General features: G+C 27.1%; 1 protein-coding gene and 1 long non-coding RNA gene across 2 annotated transcripts in view; one reads left to right on the top strand and one right to left on the bottom strand.

The window, feature by feature from the left end:
* The first annotated feature begins 2,197 nt into the window (after nt 1-2,197).
* LOC149061220 (uncharacterized) lies at nt 2,198-7,980 on the top strand. The gene is made up of 2 exons (XR_016189461.1): nt 2,198-2,312; nt 7,796-7,980. It is a non-coding gene; the product is annotated as an uncharacterized LOC149061220 (long non-coding RNA).
* LOC107168725 (ras-related protein Rab-29-like) overlaps nt 5,891-17,817 on the bottom strand; it is a 32,836-nt gene continuing 20,909 nt past the window's right edge. The window contains exons 3-6 of the mRNA XM_089216196.1: nt 17,521-17,718; nt 15,691-15,872; nt 6,757-6,878; nt 5,891-6,694 (exon numbers count right to left, since the gene is read on the bottom strand). Coding sequence (XP_089072322.1) covers nt 6,583-6,694; nt 6,757-6,878; nt 15,691-15,872; nt 17,521-17,718 — 614 coding nt within the window. The 3' untranslated portion in view covers nt 5,891-6,582. The remainder of the gene's footprint in view (nt 6,695-6,756; nt 6,879-15,690; nt 15,873-17,520; nt 17,719-17,817) is intronic.

The raw sequence follows: 17,817 nt of genomic DNA, 5'->3' as shown, positions 1-17,817 counted from the left end.
AAATACGTTTTAGAAATAATTGTTGGAAGGATGAAGGGGGAGGAAGGCGGCGAATTGGAAAGTGCCTAGAGGCGGAAAAACCTTAAATACGCCACTGTACATAGAAGAAGATTAAAATTTTCGTACGTTACTTAAAAATGAAGAAAATCTAAAAGAGAAATTAAGATAAAAAAGAATATTTTATATTTAAGACATTTAAGTACAAAACAAATATAGTTATATGTTTGATATTTAAAAGTGAGTAAACTTTTATCCGTAAAATCACTAAAATCAAATACTTATATAATATATCTTCTACTGCTACATAATAACTATAATAACTAATAGTCGAAAATTTCACCGAATATTTAGACCAGCATTTTCCAGACAAATTAAAAAAAACATTTGGTTCTTTTAAAGATATTTTAAATTTTAAATATTTTTTTTTTAAATTTATGATGAATTATTTTTTTAAGTCATATATTGAATAGGTAGTTTCTTCGTAAGTTGTTATAATTTTTATAAAAAAAAAGTTGAAAGAGCATTTTAAATTTAAATGTTGACAAAAACGATTGTATAAATGTAAAAAAAAAGATTTCACTACTATAATAATTTTGTTGTAATCAAAAAATATTAGCCATGTACCTGAAACATTCCACTTGACCACTTTTGTGTAAGTTTCATTTTCTTTTTGACATTTTTTATACAATGTTAAATTTTCAAAATACTCATATAATTTTTTTTAATTGATAGAAATTTAAAATATCGAAAATGTTTGGGAGTTATTTTGTTTATGATCTTTAAAGTTCAAATGTTGATAAGTGACAACATTTTGTGAAAATCACACACATTTTTTAATGATTTAATAGGAAACAAATTGTATTCATTTAAAATTCAATATAGCTTATATTGTGTTGAAAATTTATTATAAACTAACCATCGATTGTGAAATTATGGCAATCATAATTTTGTTTACAATCTTAAACAGTGCTTGAATTGGGAAAAATTAAGTAGAGGAGCTCAATCCAGCGACTTAAAAACTGCGTTCCAAGTGCACAATTAATCAAAGCAGACCCGTGGGGGGCAAAGCCCCTCACACCCACCTTGCGTACATTTTGAATACCTACCACTTTTCAGCTACACATAATGTAATTATATTAAAATACTGATTGTTATAATCTTGTTCCGGTCTGTGTGAATTTGTAAAGAAAACATATTTTAATATTTTTTATGTCTTCAATTATTATAATTTTAATTAATTGAACAAAAAATGACTCGAAAAGTCGAAATACGTCAAATTCGATTACAATACAAAATCGAAAAATTCAAAACACCTATAAATGATAACCATTACAGTAACAACCGTAATAACAGTAATTTTGAGATTTTGACCTGAAAAGTGACGACTCGTTTGCGTAGGTAGATACAGCTATTAGACTTATATTGTTACTTGTCGAGCAAATTTCGATAAGATACACGTAATTGATTAACTAGTGTGCGGTTCTGAATCTAAACGATAATGTTATTTTAGATAAATGTGTGCGTTATTGACGACCGCTGGATGTTATTATAATAATCAGCGGCGTGCCCAAGGGGGGCCCGGAGGTTAGAGGTTTTATCCCCCACCCCCATTGGCTTTTTTTTTTTGTTAACTTCAACTTATTAGATACTACCATAGACATAATATATAAACATTTATTGCTTATAAATTATTTTTCATTGTCTATTATAAACATTCACTATACGGACTATACTGATTATAGATCAGTGATTATGTATTCATGTTCATGAGCAATAAATCCTCTAAGTAATAATTAATAATTAATAATGTTTATGGTAAGATAGAAGATAGAATGATGGATCATGCTTATCACGTAGACTAAAAGTATAAGGTCTATCAGTAGTTCAAGTAGGTAAATCAGTGGTTACCAATCACTAATCAGATATAAATTATCAGCTACTTCAATGGCCAGTTCTTATCTCTCAGTAGATCATAATATAATTGTGATATTCTATTAATAGCTAATACTCTATTATTGTTACTTTGTGATAATACCAATTGCAGTGATAGTATACACTATACTAAATTTATAATATATATCCCCCCCCCCCATTGAAATTTCCTGGGCACGCCACTGATCATAATATGCTTATTATCATTGATTATAAATACTATATAGTATTTATAATCAATGCTATTATTTAGTCGAACGTGTGATGCTATCGAGATACCATAATAGTCATTTTATTTCGTGTAGTACCATGGACATTCAAATATCAAATGTTTTTGAAACGCGCAGAGGAAAACGTTGTTTTAATATTGAAAACTACAAGTGAGTTTCGTATTTTAAAACCAGGTAATCTGTTGTTTAGATGTAAGGAAAATGTTTGAAAACAATATTAAACACTATTTTAAGTTAAGTTTTTAACACTATTTGTGTTAAGGTATTTTTAGTAGAATTTTGCTATAGTTTATGTACGCAAACGAGTCCTACGTTTTGGGTCATTTATCACAGGTATTAAAAATTCGTGTGCGCAATCGAGTTGTACATTTGTACGCAAACGAGTCGCAAAAAAGGTTAAATGTACGCAAACGGGTATCGCCCGATTTTTTGTGTCTATGCAGTGGGTCTGTCCTTTTCACCTCCTAAGATAAATAATAAAACAATAATCCAATAAATCATATAAACGTACTTATAGGCAGGGCCGGGCCGAGGGCCAGGCAAAGTGGGCGCCTGCTAGGGGCGCAAAATATGGAGTAGGAAGGGGGCACAACATTTGATATAATTAAATTTGAAAATCTAGGAAGGGGGTGCAAATAGAATAAAAATTTTATTTTGCCGCTATTGATCGGCCCAGGCCTGCTTATAGGTACAGTGGCGTAATTGGAATGTTGCAATTTGTGCAGTACCTGTACTCTTGCAATATCAAACCATTTTTAAGGGCTGGCATGTTGCAAAATAATTATTGTTTCATCACAACTTTAAAAGTATTTAAGTTTGAAGGTCATACGACGTATTTATTAAAGAAAATGTATCAGTAAAATTTTGCAATAATCGACAGTTAAAATTATTTTTCAATATTATGATAAAATGGCTAGGTTACACGGTTATTATACTAAATTACCTCATGCACAATATAATAGACATAATTAGAATATTATAATATTTAAAAAAAATGTTGTAACGCCAAAAATGTGAGGATGTGACCCAAAATACGTCGCCATGTAGTTAAAAATTTTAAATCTAAGCTATAAAAGCAGAACGTTTTATAAATTGTTCATAACAAAATAATTTTTAAGATTTTGATAAAATTTTTGAAATTTTAACTTTAAAAAATTGTGAGCTTTTGTACCTCAAATATTTTTCAAGTTATTATAAAAAATTACGAGGAACTTTGTGTTAAATTCTAGCTTTTTGACGCAACAAAAAACTTTTTTTAGGCTATTGACCTAGCTGTGACGTATAGGAGTCTTAATTATAATAAAAAAGATCTTATTTTACCGATAATTATCGAAAAAAATAACTAGAAAATATTTAAAATTTCAAATATAATATACAAACTCAAAATAAATCAAAATATAAAAAAATGATATCATGCATAGCAAATGATAAAATACACGTAAAAGTATTCATGATTATTAGTTTATGAGTCTCACCAAAAAACAAAATCGATTTTACGTAAAAATGAACGTTTTCCCACTAATTTAAAAAAGTTTTGGGAATATTCAATTTTTCCATCTTAAATGTGAAATCTAGATTAAATTTTCTATGTGAAACAATCCTCAAGATTGAAAATTACGTAATAAAATCTATATACAAAATAAATATATCACAAAAAAAATAATTGTAATATAATGCATTCGTCACTCCACTCAAAATCTAAAAGCTCTGAGGGGATCGACACATACTATATACAACGGAATGGGCGTAGGTATCTACTTGGCCACATTGGAGTCTTATTGTTTTATTTTCATCCTATTGAATACTTATTACTGTTCAGTAGACGCGTAATATCACAAGCTATATTAATTATCCTCTTAATCTGAATAATACTACAAGCAACACTGCAATTATCATCAGGTTCAATTGTTTCATATTTAATATAATTTTCGTCAATACGTAATTGCAACCAAATTTTCTTCCTGTTATATGCAAATTTGACCTTGAAGATTTGATTTCCCATGTAGTAACATTACAAACATTTTAAAAATATTTATTTTTTCACAGCGTTGTTTTGTAATTTCAAAAAATTTAATTAAAAAAATGTATTTTTAAAACGTTAATATTTTTCGATATGATGGATGATGTTTACTGTTGAAGAAATTACCCACAGTAATTCTATATTATACAATATTTTTTGGATTTTATAAGCTCTCAAAATGAAAAATTATCATACAACATTTTGGAAGACCACTAAAAATATTGTTATCCATAATATTTTTGAATGAAATACATTAAACAAAATATTCAATTAAATAATTTATATTGATTTATGAATATAAAACTTTTAATAGCCTATTGATTAAAGGTACTATTTTAAAATTAATATTATTATATAATATGTATAATATGAATACTATACATAAGTAAAATATGTCAAGTGGCCAAAGCTTTGATAGGGTTTGGCACGATGGCCTCCTATACAAGTTAAAATTATTCCTCCCAGCTCCCTACTATCCAATAATCCAATCCTACCTCGATGATCGTACATTTGCAGTTCGGCAGGGCAGTCAATATCCTCCCACTTTTCAATCTCTGCGGTGTTCCACAAGGAAGTGACTTATCACCCGATTTATTTAACATATATACATCAGATACTCCAAAAACAGCAAACACAACCATAGCAACTTATGCAGATGATACAGCTATACTCTCCTCCAATTCAGACCCTATTTTATCTATCTAACTCTCTCCAAAATCACCTCAATTTAATCAACACCTGGGCAACCAAGTGGAAAATTCTAATAAATCCCGATAAATCTTTCCAAGTGTCATTTACACTGCGTAAACACAACCTTCCCTCGCTCCAACTTCAAGGAGTCAAGATTCCTTCATCGAATCAGGTAAAATATTTGGGAATTTTACTAAAAAAATGATTGACATGGAGACCTCATCTAAAGTCCAAACGTAAAATCCTTAACTACCATCTTCATCTACTCAGGCTGATTCTGAAATCCAAACTATCAATACACACAAGTCCACATTGTACAAATCTCTACTCAGACCCATCTGGGCGTACGGTATGCAAATCTGGGGATGTGTCAAACTTTCCCAAAACCGCACTATCCAAGCTTCCCAGTCCATCACTCTCCGGCTAATAGCCTCGGCCCCATGGTACGTAACAAATGAAATCCTACACAATGATTTAAGAATTCCAACAGTTGACCAACAAGCTAAATTATAGTATAACAGATTTCACTCCAAACTGCACTACAACACCATCCCAATCCTTTAGTCACTCACCTAGCATCACGTACTCTTCCTGACAACCCACCACACTGACTTAAAAGAAATTGGTGCCGTGACCTATTAAATTAATGAACAAAAAAATAAATAAATTACTAGAGAGTACCATCGCTGGATGATTTCCCTCATCATGTGTATTTTTATTATGTATATAGTGTTATATCAGTTATCTATTTTACTTATTGTGTCATATAATACAGATTGTAAATTTTCTAATAATAATAAAAAAAAAATATAGGTATGTCATAATTTTTCTGCAGAAATTAAAGATACTTTAAAATATCTTGTGATGTTTACACAATAAACGATTTGATAGCTAGATTGGATATGTTTAGTGCATATAAGAATTAATAGACATAATATTACTTGCATATATGAATAGTAAAATCGTACTGTATTTTTAAGTAATTCAACATAGAAGTTTTATAAAAAAAAAAAAATAATAATAATAAAATAATAGAGTATAATTAACATAAAACTTTAAAACACATATTTTCAAATTCTAGTTTTCTAAATTCCTATATAGTAGAAGGAATTCACTAATATAATAATAAATGATAGTTTAAATGTGTAAAAATGGAAATAATCAATATTACTATGAATCATTGGCGCAAATAGGTGGGGGCTTGGGGGGACTTAGTCCCCCCAAAATAATTTGTCTATTTGCGCCTATGCTATGAATGAAAAAAAAAAATTAAACAAAGACGAGAAACATAATGCAGGGACTTAGGGTAAGCCACAGTGTTTTCCTGTTATTGCGTATAGTTTACGTTGGAAAATGTGGAAGCACACTGGTCTTCCCCATGCTACTTAATTTTGTTTAAATTATAAAAATAATAAAAACAGAAATAATTATCAATATGATTGCACTTAAAAATAATATATAATATTGTATTGCTACAATATGACAGTGTCTTATTGAGGCCAACAGACAATAACTAAAACGTAGATTAATAGACCAAATGTTTTGAAACTTAAAATTAATTACAACATGTAATTAATAATATATAGTATATAAAGTTTCAACGACAATATTATATTTAAATAACTCGTTGATATCAACGAATATACAAGAACAATACAGACGAAACATTATAAACACGGACTTAAACGTTTAAGACATATTGATCGTTGGTTAACAAAATGAACACGATTTCTTGTTTTCCGCATTAGGGCCGGAGAGTTTTACGAGTTCTGTTTGGTCGGTTTCATCGTTGTATTGTCCCATCATCGAGTTTATTAAAAACCTTAAAAACAAATACATATTTTAGATAAAGTTTTGGACGAGAGAGCTGAGAAATTAACTTACTGCATGGAATCGTTAACCATCAACCCGTCTTTAGCAGAAGTCTCTGTCCAGCCGATAAAATTGTTCTCTTTATAGAACGCCTCGATATCCAATTGGTCAATTTGGCGTTGGGGCAAATCACACTGAAAAAATATATTGTAATACATCAATATCTGTTACGGCCTAACGGCCTGTGTGTATGTATTTACATTTATAGGAACCCCTAAAACTAACAATTTAAATACATAATTCCGACAAACATAAATTTGATAACATGATATAACCTCAAATATTCTCCATTACCAACATAATTTTTATTAAATTGGCGTTATGTCGAAATTTTGTATTAAAAAGTAAACAAATTTGTAATCTGAATCGTTGAAACTTAAAAGCTCATTTTTAAGAATAAAACCGCTTAAAAAGAAAATCTTTGAAATTTAGGCCATCTAAATCCAACAATATTATAATGCTCTATTATTTTTACTTTTGTCATTATTGTAGACTCTACAAACTTAAATTTTGTAGTAGATACATCTTTATAATAAATAAAATGTAAATACCATGGCTAAATACATTCATTATATGAATAAAATTTAAATACTATGGCTATTACTATAAATTTATAATATAAATAAAATTTAAATACATAATATCTTATTATTTTTTATTTTTGTTTGTGTTTTAATGAACATCAGATGAGAAAACCACAGGGCTGGAAGTTGTTTAATATATAATTATATTTTATTATAAAATATAATAAAATAATAAAAATATACTGTTATGCAAAAATGTAGTTGTTTATCCAATTCCTCATTGAAACGCCACCAATATAGTTTAAGCCTATCTGGTCTTTATTAATGTTTGTAATATTCTTTTAAATTTATTTTACTATTATTTATAGAACTATAATAATTGTTGAACCAACTAAATTTGATTGCATTTGTTTACAGTTATGTATTTATACTTCAGTAGTTTAAAATATAAAGTGTATTAATTGTATTTGTTTAATTAATATGATACGTTTAAATAATTAAAACGATTTTACATTTTTTTTTCATAGTTGGTCACTCTAACTGTCTGAGAAAAAATTGATTGTTATCATTTGTCGGAGAACGGCTCTCGGCCGCACCGCTGCAGTGTGTGGCGACCTTCATACGTGTATATGAAGAAAAACTGAAGTTGAGCAGATATTAGATATTATAATATATATTTATGTTTTTATAAAATATAAATACGTTCATAATATTTCATAGTCCGTGACCGCGATACTAATATTAATGTCAAATATTACATTATATAATATGACATATATTACTATATATTATAAAAATAAGAATGGAATATATTTGAGTGCCTGAAAAATAGTTTGAAGTCTCGATGAGGCCAAAATAATTATTATATACTCAAGACTCAACGTGTTCTTCAGCCACAGCTGTAGCGAAAACGGCATAAACATAATGAAATAAGTAAATGATCAAAATATGTACCTGCTATAAATATCGATTAAAGGTCAATAAATATGAATCGAAAGAAATCCTTTACATTGCAGAGAATATACACTTTTATCTCATTTAGTGAATCACTAAACATACTTATTCCCAATTTTACCTTTGTTAAGGGGGTCGGTACCGGCCGGCGGCCATTAATTAAGGAGTATAATTTAGGCAATTCAATTCGCATGTTATATGGATTGCGCGCGAGCCGTGCATCTGTGTGAGTGTATAAATCGTTATTAGTGTAAGTAAGCTAAATTTAGCATGAGATATCTGCGGCACATGGATCTTGCATTTGTATATAGATGTTTATAAATGTATATTAGACCGGTTTTTATCGTTTCATGGAAGTTCTATAATATGTCTTTATTATTCTAATATAAATTATTATTGTTATTATCAATGAGGAAACACTAACATTATCAAATTGTGCATAGTATATTACGATTTCAATCTTTTTTTTTTTGCAAATAATTGACGACATGGGACTATGGAAGGCAAGAAAAGAATTTAAAAAAAAAAAAAATGTATCCACGTATCGGAAGGTAAAAGGACGCAAAAAATGCGATTAGTGCATTATTAAGTTATAATAAAGAGAAAACAGATACTCTACAATGAATATTATTGTGAATAAATTAATAAATTAGTTTAAACGTGAAATATTGATTATTTGTTTTATTTTTGTTTAGTGTTTAAAAAAATGTTAATCTTACATTCTTACTTCACATGATGAATCACAAAATAAACCATGTTGTTCTAAAACATTAGATATACTATTAACAACGACAACAAGTACTTATTCTAGAGAAGAAATTATGTCTGATGGTTTTAATCAGTTGTATGTTAATATTTTAAAAATTATAATAAATAGAAACTTTAAAATCATTATTTATTACATAAAAATGTGTATTTTGATTTTTGAACAAAGTGATGAATGTATTGATTTTATCATAATGTGAGTGTATTTTTTTTTTGTGTCTGTCATCGCGTTTATGGGCAGTAAAAGTGCTTCGATTTTTGACTTCATTACCTCGTTCGATCAGAAAGTAAATCTAATTGGTACTTTGGGGGGTCAAAAGTGAAAAATTCTTAATACTTTTCTGTATAATCGAGAAAAACAAACTAAAAATTAAGGGAAAAACGGGAAAAAAACAAATGACCATAGATACATGAAATTTTCACCGAATGTTTATATAAGTATATTATATCCACCGTGCAATTTTCAAAAATTTTCGACTTAAGTTGAACTATTCATAGGCATTCGAAATTTTCGATCATAATTAGTTTTTTTTAAATTAATATTGATAAAAATTTATTTGTTAGACAGAAAAGCTTGAAAATTTAATACTAGGCTCATAATATAGTTTTGCAATAGCAGTTGAAAAATAAAAGAAATATATATGGCCACATTTTTTTTTTACATGCATTTAAATTTTAATTTTGACAACATACGTAAAAATTACGAAAATTCGTAAATTATTTTATTCTAGAAATTCATAAAAAATTTTACTTTTACATCTAAGATTTGAAAATTTAATACAAGGCTCCTAAAATGTTCTTCAATCTTTATCACAAATAAAAAAACCACCGGAAATTCAAATTAAATTTTTATAAGCATTTGAAATTTAAATTTTTACAACATTGGATTTTCACTTTTAGCAAATTCCTTATTTTGGTGTAACTCTAAAACAAATGATCATAGATACATGAAATTTTCACCGTATGTTTATATAGGCTATAGGCATTTTATATGTTTGATATAATTTTGAAAATATTTAAATTTGTTTTGAGCTGATTACTGACATTTTAATTTTTCAACTTTTATGGTTTTTTTTTCTATAAATATCGATAAAAATGTATTTGCTCGGTAGAAAAGCTTGAAAATTTAATACAAGGCTTCTAACACATTATAACAAAAGCAGCTAAAAAATATTAAAAATACATAGGCACAATTTTTTTTTATAAGCATTTAAAGTTCAAATTTTGACTAAATAGTAAATACGTAAAAATTACGGCAATGTTCAAATTATCTTAGATAGAAATTCATAAAAGTTTTTCTTTTTAATTCTAAGATTTGAAAATTTAATACAAGGCTCCTAACATATTTTTCAATAGCAGTTGCAAAATAAAAGGAATACATAGTCACAATTTTTTTTTTTTAAGCATTCACTGTTTGAGTTTTGACAACATATTATGTAAAAATCACGAAAATTCACAAATTATTTTAAGCTAGAAATTCATAAAAAATTTTCTTTTTAAATCTAAGATTTGAAAATTTAATACAAGATTTCTGACAAGTTTGTCAATCTTTATCACGAATAAAAAGTCCACCGGAAATTCAAATTAAATTTTTATGAGCATTTTACATTTAAATTTTTACAACAATTGATTTTCACTGGATTTCACATTTAGGGATTTTCTTATTTTGGTGTAACTCTAAAAGTCTAAAAAAAATGACCGCAGATATTTGAAATTTTCACTGAATGTTTATATAGGCATTTTATATATTTGAAAAAATTTTCAAAATATTTACATTTGTTTTGAGCTGATTACTGACATTTTAATTTTTCAACTTTTTTAGTTTTTTTAAAATTAATATTGATAAAAATGTATTTGTTCGGTAGAAAAGCTTGAAAATTTAATACAAGACTTCTAACACATTTTAACAATAGCAGTTGAAAAATAAAATAAAATCATAGTCACAATTTTTTTTTTTACAAGGATTCAAAGTTCGAATTTTGACAACATACGTAAAAATCACGAAAATTCATAAATTATTTTATGCTAGAAATTCATAAAAAAAATTTATTTTAAATCTAAGTTTTGAAAAATTTTCATAATCTATAATATATCCTAGACAGATAAACCGTCTTCGTTCAGAATCGTTTTTCGTATACAATGATTTAATATCATTGGATTCAAATTTAATTCCATCCATTGCAGTAACCCACTTTGTAACCTACTGTAAAGCAGAGCGACATCCACGACTTACCCGCCTTTTAGATTCTGAACGAAGTGATGAATGTATTGATTTTACAATGTGTGTTTTTTTATTTTTTTGTGTGTGTCTGTGTACATCATAACTAGTCGAAATAATGCTTCGATTTCAAACTTTGGGGGTGGTTTCCGATGTAAAAGTGAATATCCTTGATGCGTTATATAAAGGTCAAAAGTAAACATTTTCCAACAGTTTTCAAAAAAATCGAGAAAAACAAAAAAAAAAGACAGAAAAACTGGAATTTTTACGCAAAACCAGTTTTCAACCAAATCGATTTTTTTATATGGTTGTAATTCAAAAACTAATCACTGTAAATACTTGAAATTTTTACCAAATGTTTATGTTAGTGTTATATATATACAGTTTAATTTTCAGTTTGAATTTTTTGAGTTATTTATAGACCACTGAAATTTTCGATTTTTTTGAGAATTTTTTTTTTGAAGTGTAGGTAAAAAAATGTTGGACGATCAAAAAAACTTGAAAATTTAAAACAGGGTTCCTTATGAGTTATCTTTATTGTAACTAAAGAAAATTAAAAATCGTTATTCACAATTTTTTTTAATAACCGTTTAGAGTTCTAATTTTTACGAAATCTGTCAAAAACGCAAAAATTTGCAAGTAATTTTGAAGTTTAAAAATCATAAAAATTTTTTTGCTTATAACTAATGATTAAAAACACAACACTAAGTTTTCTATTAATTTTCCTTCAAGTAGCTATAGATGAGAAAACTCGAAACATCATTATAGGAAAAATTGTAAGTGCGTTTGAATTTTAAATTTTTACGAAATAGCGTAACGATAACGATTTATCCTGAAACGATTTTAAATATTTGTTATTATTAAAAAAGTATAAGTCGTAGATACTTGAAAATTTTATCAGTTATTTAGATTGGCATTTTCTTTACACGATTTAATTTTCAAAATATTTCAACTTTTTTCGAGATATTTATAGACAATTGAAATTTTCAATTTTTCTAAAAAATTTTTTTTGAAGTGTCGATAAAATTTTATTGGCCCTATCAAAATACTTGAAAATTTAATACAAAGTTCCTCATAAGTTATTCTTAAAGCGATTAAAAAATTATAAAAATACATATACACGATTTTTTTTTTATCAGCATTTAAAATTTAAATTTTGACTAAATACGTAAAAATTACGGCAATGTTCAAATTATCTTAGATCGAAATTCATAAAAATATTTCTTTTTAATTCTAAGATTTGAGAATTTAATACAAGGCTCATAATATAGTTTTGCAATAGCAGTTGAAAAATAAAAGAAATATATGGCCTCATTTTTTTTTTACATACATTTAAATTTTAATTTTGACAACATACGTAGAAATCATGAACATTCGCAAATTATTATAAGCTAGAAATTCATAAAATCATATGAGGAAAATCGGTATTTTACGTGTGAATTTCCAAAAATTTAAACTTAAGACACAAATAAAAACTAGTTAAGATGATAGTACCTACACTCGAATTTTTTCTAATAACCTTTAATAAAAACATAAGTAAAACATTGTAATAAGTTTTCAAACGGAGTGTGAATATTAATAGTTTTATATATTTTCAACAACAAAATAACTTGCAAATTTTTGGGATATGGTAATAATACGATCTTTGAATGCTTAATGCTTAATGCTCTGAATTTCTAGCTTAATATAATTTACGTATTTTCGTGATTATTACGTATGTTGTCAAAATTAAAATTTAAATGCTTGTAAAAAAAAATGTGACTATGCATTTCTTTTATTTTTCAACTGCTATTGTAAAAATATTTAAGAGCTTTGTATTAAATTTTCAAATCTTAGAATTAAAAAGAAAAACTTTTATGAATTTCTATCTAAGATAATTTGAACATTACCGTAATTTTTACGTATTTAGTCAAAATTTGAACTTTGAATGCTTTTAAAAAAAAATTATGCATATTATACAGAGTGTCCCACAGAGATCTGACAAATGAAATAACTTTTGTTCTAATCAATATTTTTAAAAATGTTCTTTTAAATACAATTCATAGCAATTGCGCTATATTTTAGATTCTGAACGAAGTGATGAATGTATTGATTTTATAATGATGTGTGTTTTTTTTGTGTCTGTGTACGGCATAACTAGTCGAAATAACCTACCAAAAAAAACTTGAAAATTTAATACAAGGTTCCTTATAAGTTGTTCTTATTGAAGCTAAAAAAAATTAAAAATCGTTAGTCACAATTTTTTTTTATAAGCGTTTATAGTTCAAATTTTTAGTAGTAAGTTTAAAAATCATACAATTTTTTCTGTTTATAACTAAGGATTAAAAATATAACACTAAGTTTTCCATAAGTTTTCCTTCAAATAGCTATAGTGAAAACTCGAAGCATAATTTATTCATATAGTGATTAAAAAATTACAAAAATACATAAGCACGATTTTTTTTTATTAACATTTGAAGTTCAAATTTTGACTAAATACATAAAAATTACGGCAATATTCAAATTATCAAAAATATTTTAGTCGAAACCTGTTTTTGCATGAAAATTCTCGTTTTTCTTTCTTTTTTTTTTTTGTTCACCCGACGCGTATGAAAACTTCTGATATTTCAAAATTTTAAATTTTGTATACATCAACTAGATTCATTTTTCTACCAGAAAAAATACTAAAGTTGTTGAAAATCGAACCACTTATCGTTCCCAAAGACACAAATAATAAAAAACACACACACATACATCGTAATAAAATCAATACATTCATTGAAGGAATCTAAAAAAAAAATACACATCATTATAAAATCAATAAACATTTTTCGCTCTACTCAGAACATTAAATAATTAAGTTAAGTATGTTTGGTGAATCACTCTATAGATTTAACAGTGATAGAGTGTTTATTTATTATCCAGAACCTACACTTATAAGTTATAAGTTATAATATGATCAATATTAAATTGCAGTGATGATGCGTGTATACTGTATAGATGTAGGGTGATATTTGTATTTCGAATAGATAACTTGCATTTTCAATACTAATACACTGCAGAAAAACATAAAAACAATCAATCTTTAATTACGTAAGATAATATTATTTTAACTTGAAAGTGAGAACTATATTATTGACTATTGAAGCCATACATTAAAAGAGAAAATACAGTTTGATTTTTGTCTTACCGATTTACCATTGCCAACATTATATTAAATGAAATTATGTATATATAATTTTCTTCTTTAAATATATGATAGTAAATATTATATTATGGTATAAATTATAAGAATGGTGAGTTTTTATGTACACATTTTATAGACATCAAAAATGTAAATGTTGTTATTAACGATTGGAATTAGATCCATAAGTTAAGAAATAAAATTTTGATAATCTAAAGAATTAAAACCAAAGTAATGTTTATACATTTTATTTTGTCAAACGTTTTAATACTAGGGTATTTAAAATCTAGTTATAGATTAGTATAAATTACGTAACTTCACATAACTATTTAAACACACCCATTTATATTTTATATTATTTGAAATAACATACAAAATATTTACTATCTATTTTAACAGCTATTAAGAGTACGCTACACCCGCATGTGTTGTCTCAGTCTTACAAGTGCGTAACATATCAAATTTTACGCTCAACAGATCACGTATAGCTCTTGCAGTTTAAAATGTAAAGTGAGTTGACCTCTTATAAAAATTAAAGATAACATTATTATGGAGGGCTTTTCATAGACTTTATGAGTATTTTAAGATATACAAACAATTTACAATTTTAAAATACTCATAACTATCGCGTTAAAATTAAAATACAATAAAAAGCCTATGAGAAGCTCTCCATAATAATGCTACCTTTAATTTTTATAAGTGGTCATTCTAAATTTTAAACTAACGGATCTAAACGCAATCTGCTGAGCGTCATATTTAATATGTTATATACACTTGTAAAACGGAGACAACGCATGCAGATGTAGCGCCCTCTTAAGTTTTTTTTGTCTACGTAGATAAATAGGAAAAATAATTATATGTGTTTAGGCCATATATTTTATATGCATTATCTCCAAACTAATTGACGATAATTACTACTTAAGATTTAATAACAATTCCTCACATCATTTTTACACTTCACACAGTCTCTAATACAAATAAACAAACTATAAATACCACATATATACACAATGAGTTTAATTTATGGTATTATCACAATATCACAAAACGCCGCAGTTACGTAGTTTGATTCAAATGAATGTAATTTGTTTATTGCTTTAAAATTTAAAATGTCATAATATGTTTGGAGGATTCCACATTTGATATGCATGCAATATCCGTTAATCATTATAAATAGTTACTGAATAGATGCAAATAATGAAAGACGTAAGATATTGTATATGAACCTCGTGGTTTAATAGGTACTATTGTAATATTAAAGTAATTATTATTACAGATAAATGGCTGAAAAATGTTATATCAATTTTAAAAAATGTCCTTACTTTATTTCCCAACAACATGCAAGGTATGGGGCCACCGTCTAATTGAGTGCATTTTGCATCCACGTCTTTTTTCCACTTGAGGGTGTTTAAAAACGAATTCTTATTTGACAAATCAAACATAATCACACATCCATGTGCGTCTTTATAGTATACGCGGGTCATCCACGTAAACCTCTCTTGACCTATGTAAAAAGGAGTGTCATGATTATACGGAAATATAGGTAGGTAGTAGGTAGTAGGGGGATTTGTTGATTCCGCCGAAATGCTTATAGCTTATAGGAAAAATGTTTATATTGATTCCGCCGGCTACTGTTTATGAAATCTACCATATTGATTCCGCCGGGCACTGTTCATCCCCCCCTCCTCACCACCAATTGTATGTCTATTTTAAAATGTATAAATGTCACTACTTTTGATCAAATTTTATAAAAATATGATAAAATTTGGTCACATGTCTAAATTGAATAAAACTATAATAATTATTATATTATAATTTAAAATGAAAATGCATAATCTAATTAATATGTGAATATATTGTAAAATGTATAATCTATATTTTATAAAATTATAATAATTATATAGTTTAAAATAAAAATATATAAATGTTACTACTTTTGATAAAATTTGGTCACATGTCTAAATTGAATAAACTGCAGATAGTAATAATTGTATGTAGGTATATAAAATTAAAATGTATACCTACATATAAGTAATAAAGTAACTACTTTTGATAATACTTGGACACGTATTTTAAATAAGTGAACTTAGAAACTTTCTAATTAAACTATACGTTTTAAAATGCATATACTATGGGGAAGGGGGGATGAACAGTGTCCGGCGGAATCGATGTGTAGATATTTTAGACAGTAGACGGTGGGATCAATAGCCGACGGAGAGTCGATATGTAGATAATAGATATTATAAACAGTAGCCGGCGGAGTCGATATAAAATCGGCGGAATCGATATACGCCCGGTAGTAGACGGCGGAACACATAGTTGTGTCATACAATGTATAAAAGAAATTATCACTGATAACATAATATAGTGCTTACCAATGGCGTATTGTACAATGTATATACATAACAGTAGGTAGTAGCTATAGGTATACCTACATATATATTCAAGGTTTACTTAAAAACTTGATAAAAATACTATACGTAAGTAGGTACAGTAAGCGAGTGACTGACTCTATATTTAATATATTTCACTTGAGGTTTATTTTAATAATTACTAATTATAATACAGTTCAGACGCTCAGTATTTACATTTTTATATAAATTTAAATGTTCACTTTAAGCTATACGGCACTATATGTATACTCAAATAGTGAAATGTATAATGGATTTCGCTATATATAAAAATTAAAATTATTGAAAGTTTTTGAAAACGCAACAGCTCTGCTATTTCTATTGCAAAGAGAAGTATAAATGTTACTGTAAAATTTAACCAGAATCACACTATGTAAGTTACCTTACATACCTTAGCAGGTAAACATAATACCTATGTAGTATGTACCGAAGTTATGCTGATAAATAATGCTATAAATATTTTCAACTTTCAAGAAATGAACAATTAAAAGTTGCATAATAATACAATAAATGTATTTGGCATTTCCATTTTTCATTTTTTTTTTTTTGTAAGCTTACGTAGCTTACGATTTGTCCGTGATATAATTCACTTTAATTAAAATTATGTAACTATCTATTGACATAGAACACAATAAATATTATAAATAAAGTCATCTTCAAATACAACAACACCCCATTATTTGTACCGTACAATGTTTATATTACTTATTATTAAATATTATATAAGACCTAACAACAAACCTGCTATATCCCATAGTTGTAATTTAATAGTTTCCGTTTCGGAAACTTTGATAATTTTTAAAGCGAAATCAACACCAACGGTACCCTTGTATTCTCTGCTGTATGATTTTTGTACATATCGTTTGACAAACGCAGTCTTGCCTACAGTCGGGTCTCCTATAATGATTACTTTGAATAACTTCTCCGGCATTATGGTATCTGAAATTTAGATAATTAAATGAACAAAGTTACAACACGTAAGTATGTTATAAGAAAAATTAGTTTACAAGCGTTAATCGAATATGCAATAAATTGTAA

Source organism: Diuraphis noxia, unplaced genomic scaffold (assembly GCF_037042655.1).
Source record: "Diuraphis noxia isolate RWA-SAM2 unplaced genomic scaffold, SU_Dnox_SAM2 contig0001, whole genome shotgun sequence".
NCBI lineage: Eukaryota > Metazoa > Arthropoda > Insecta > Hemiptera > Aphididae > Diuraphis > Diuraphis noxia.
The sequence above is the reverse complement of the archived record's forward strand: the minus strand, read 5'-3'. Positions and strand labels throughout refer to the sequence as shown.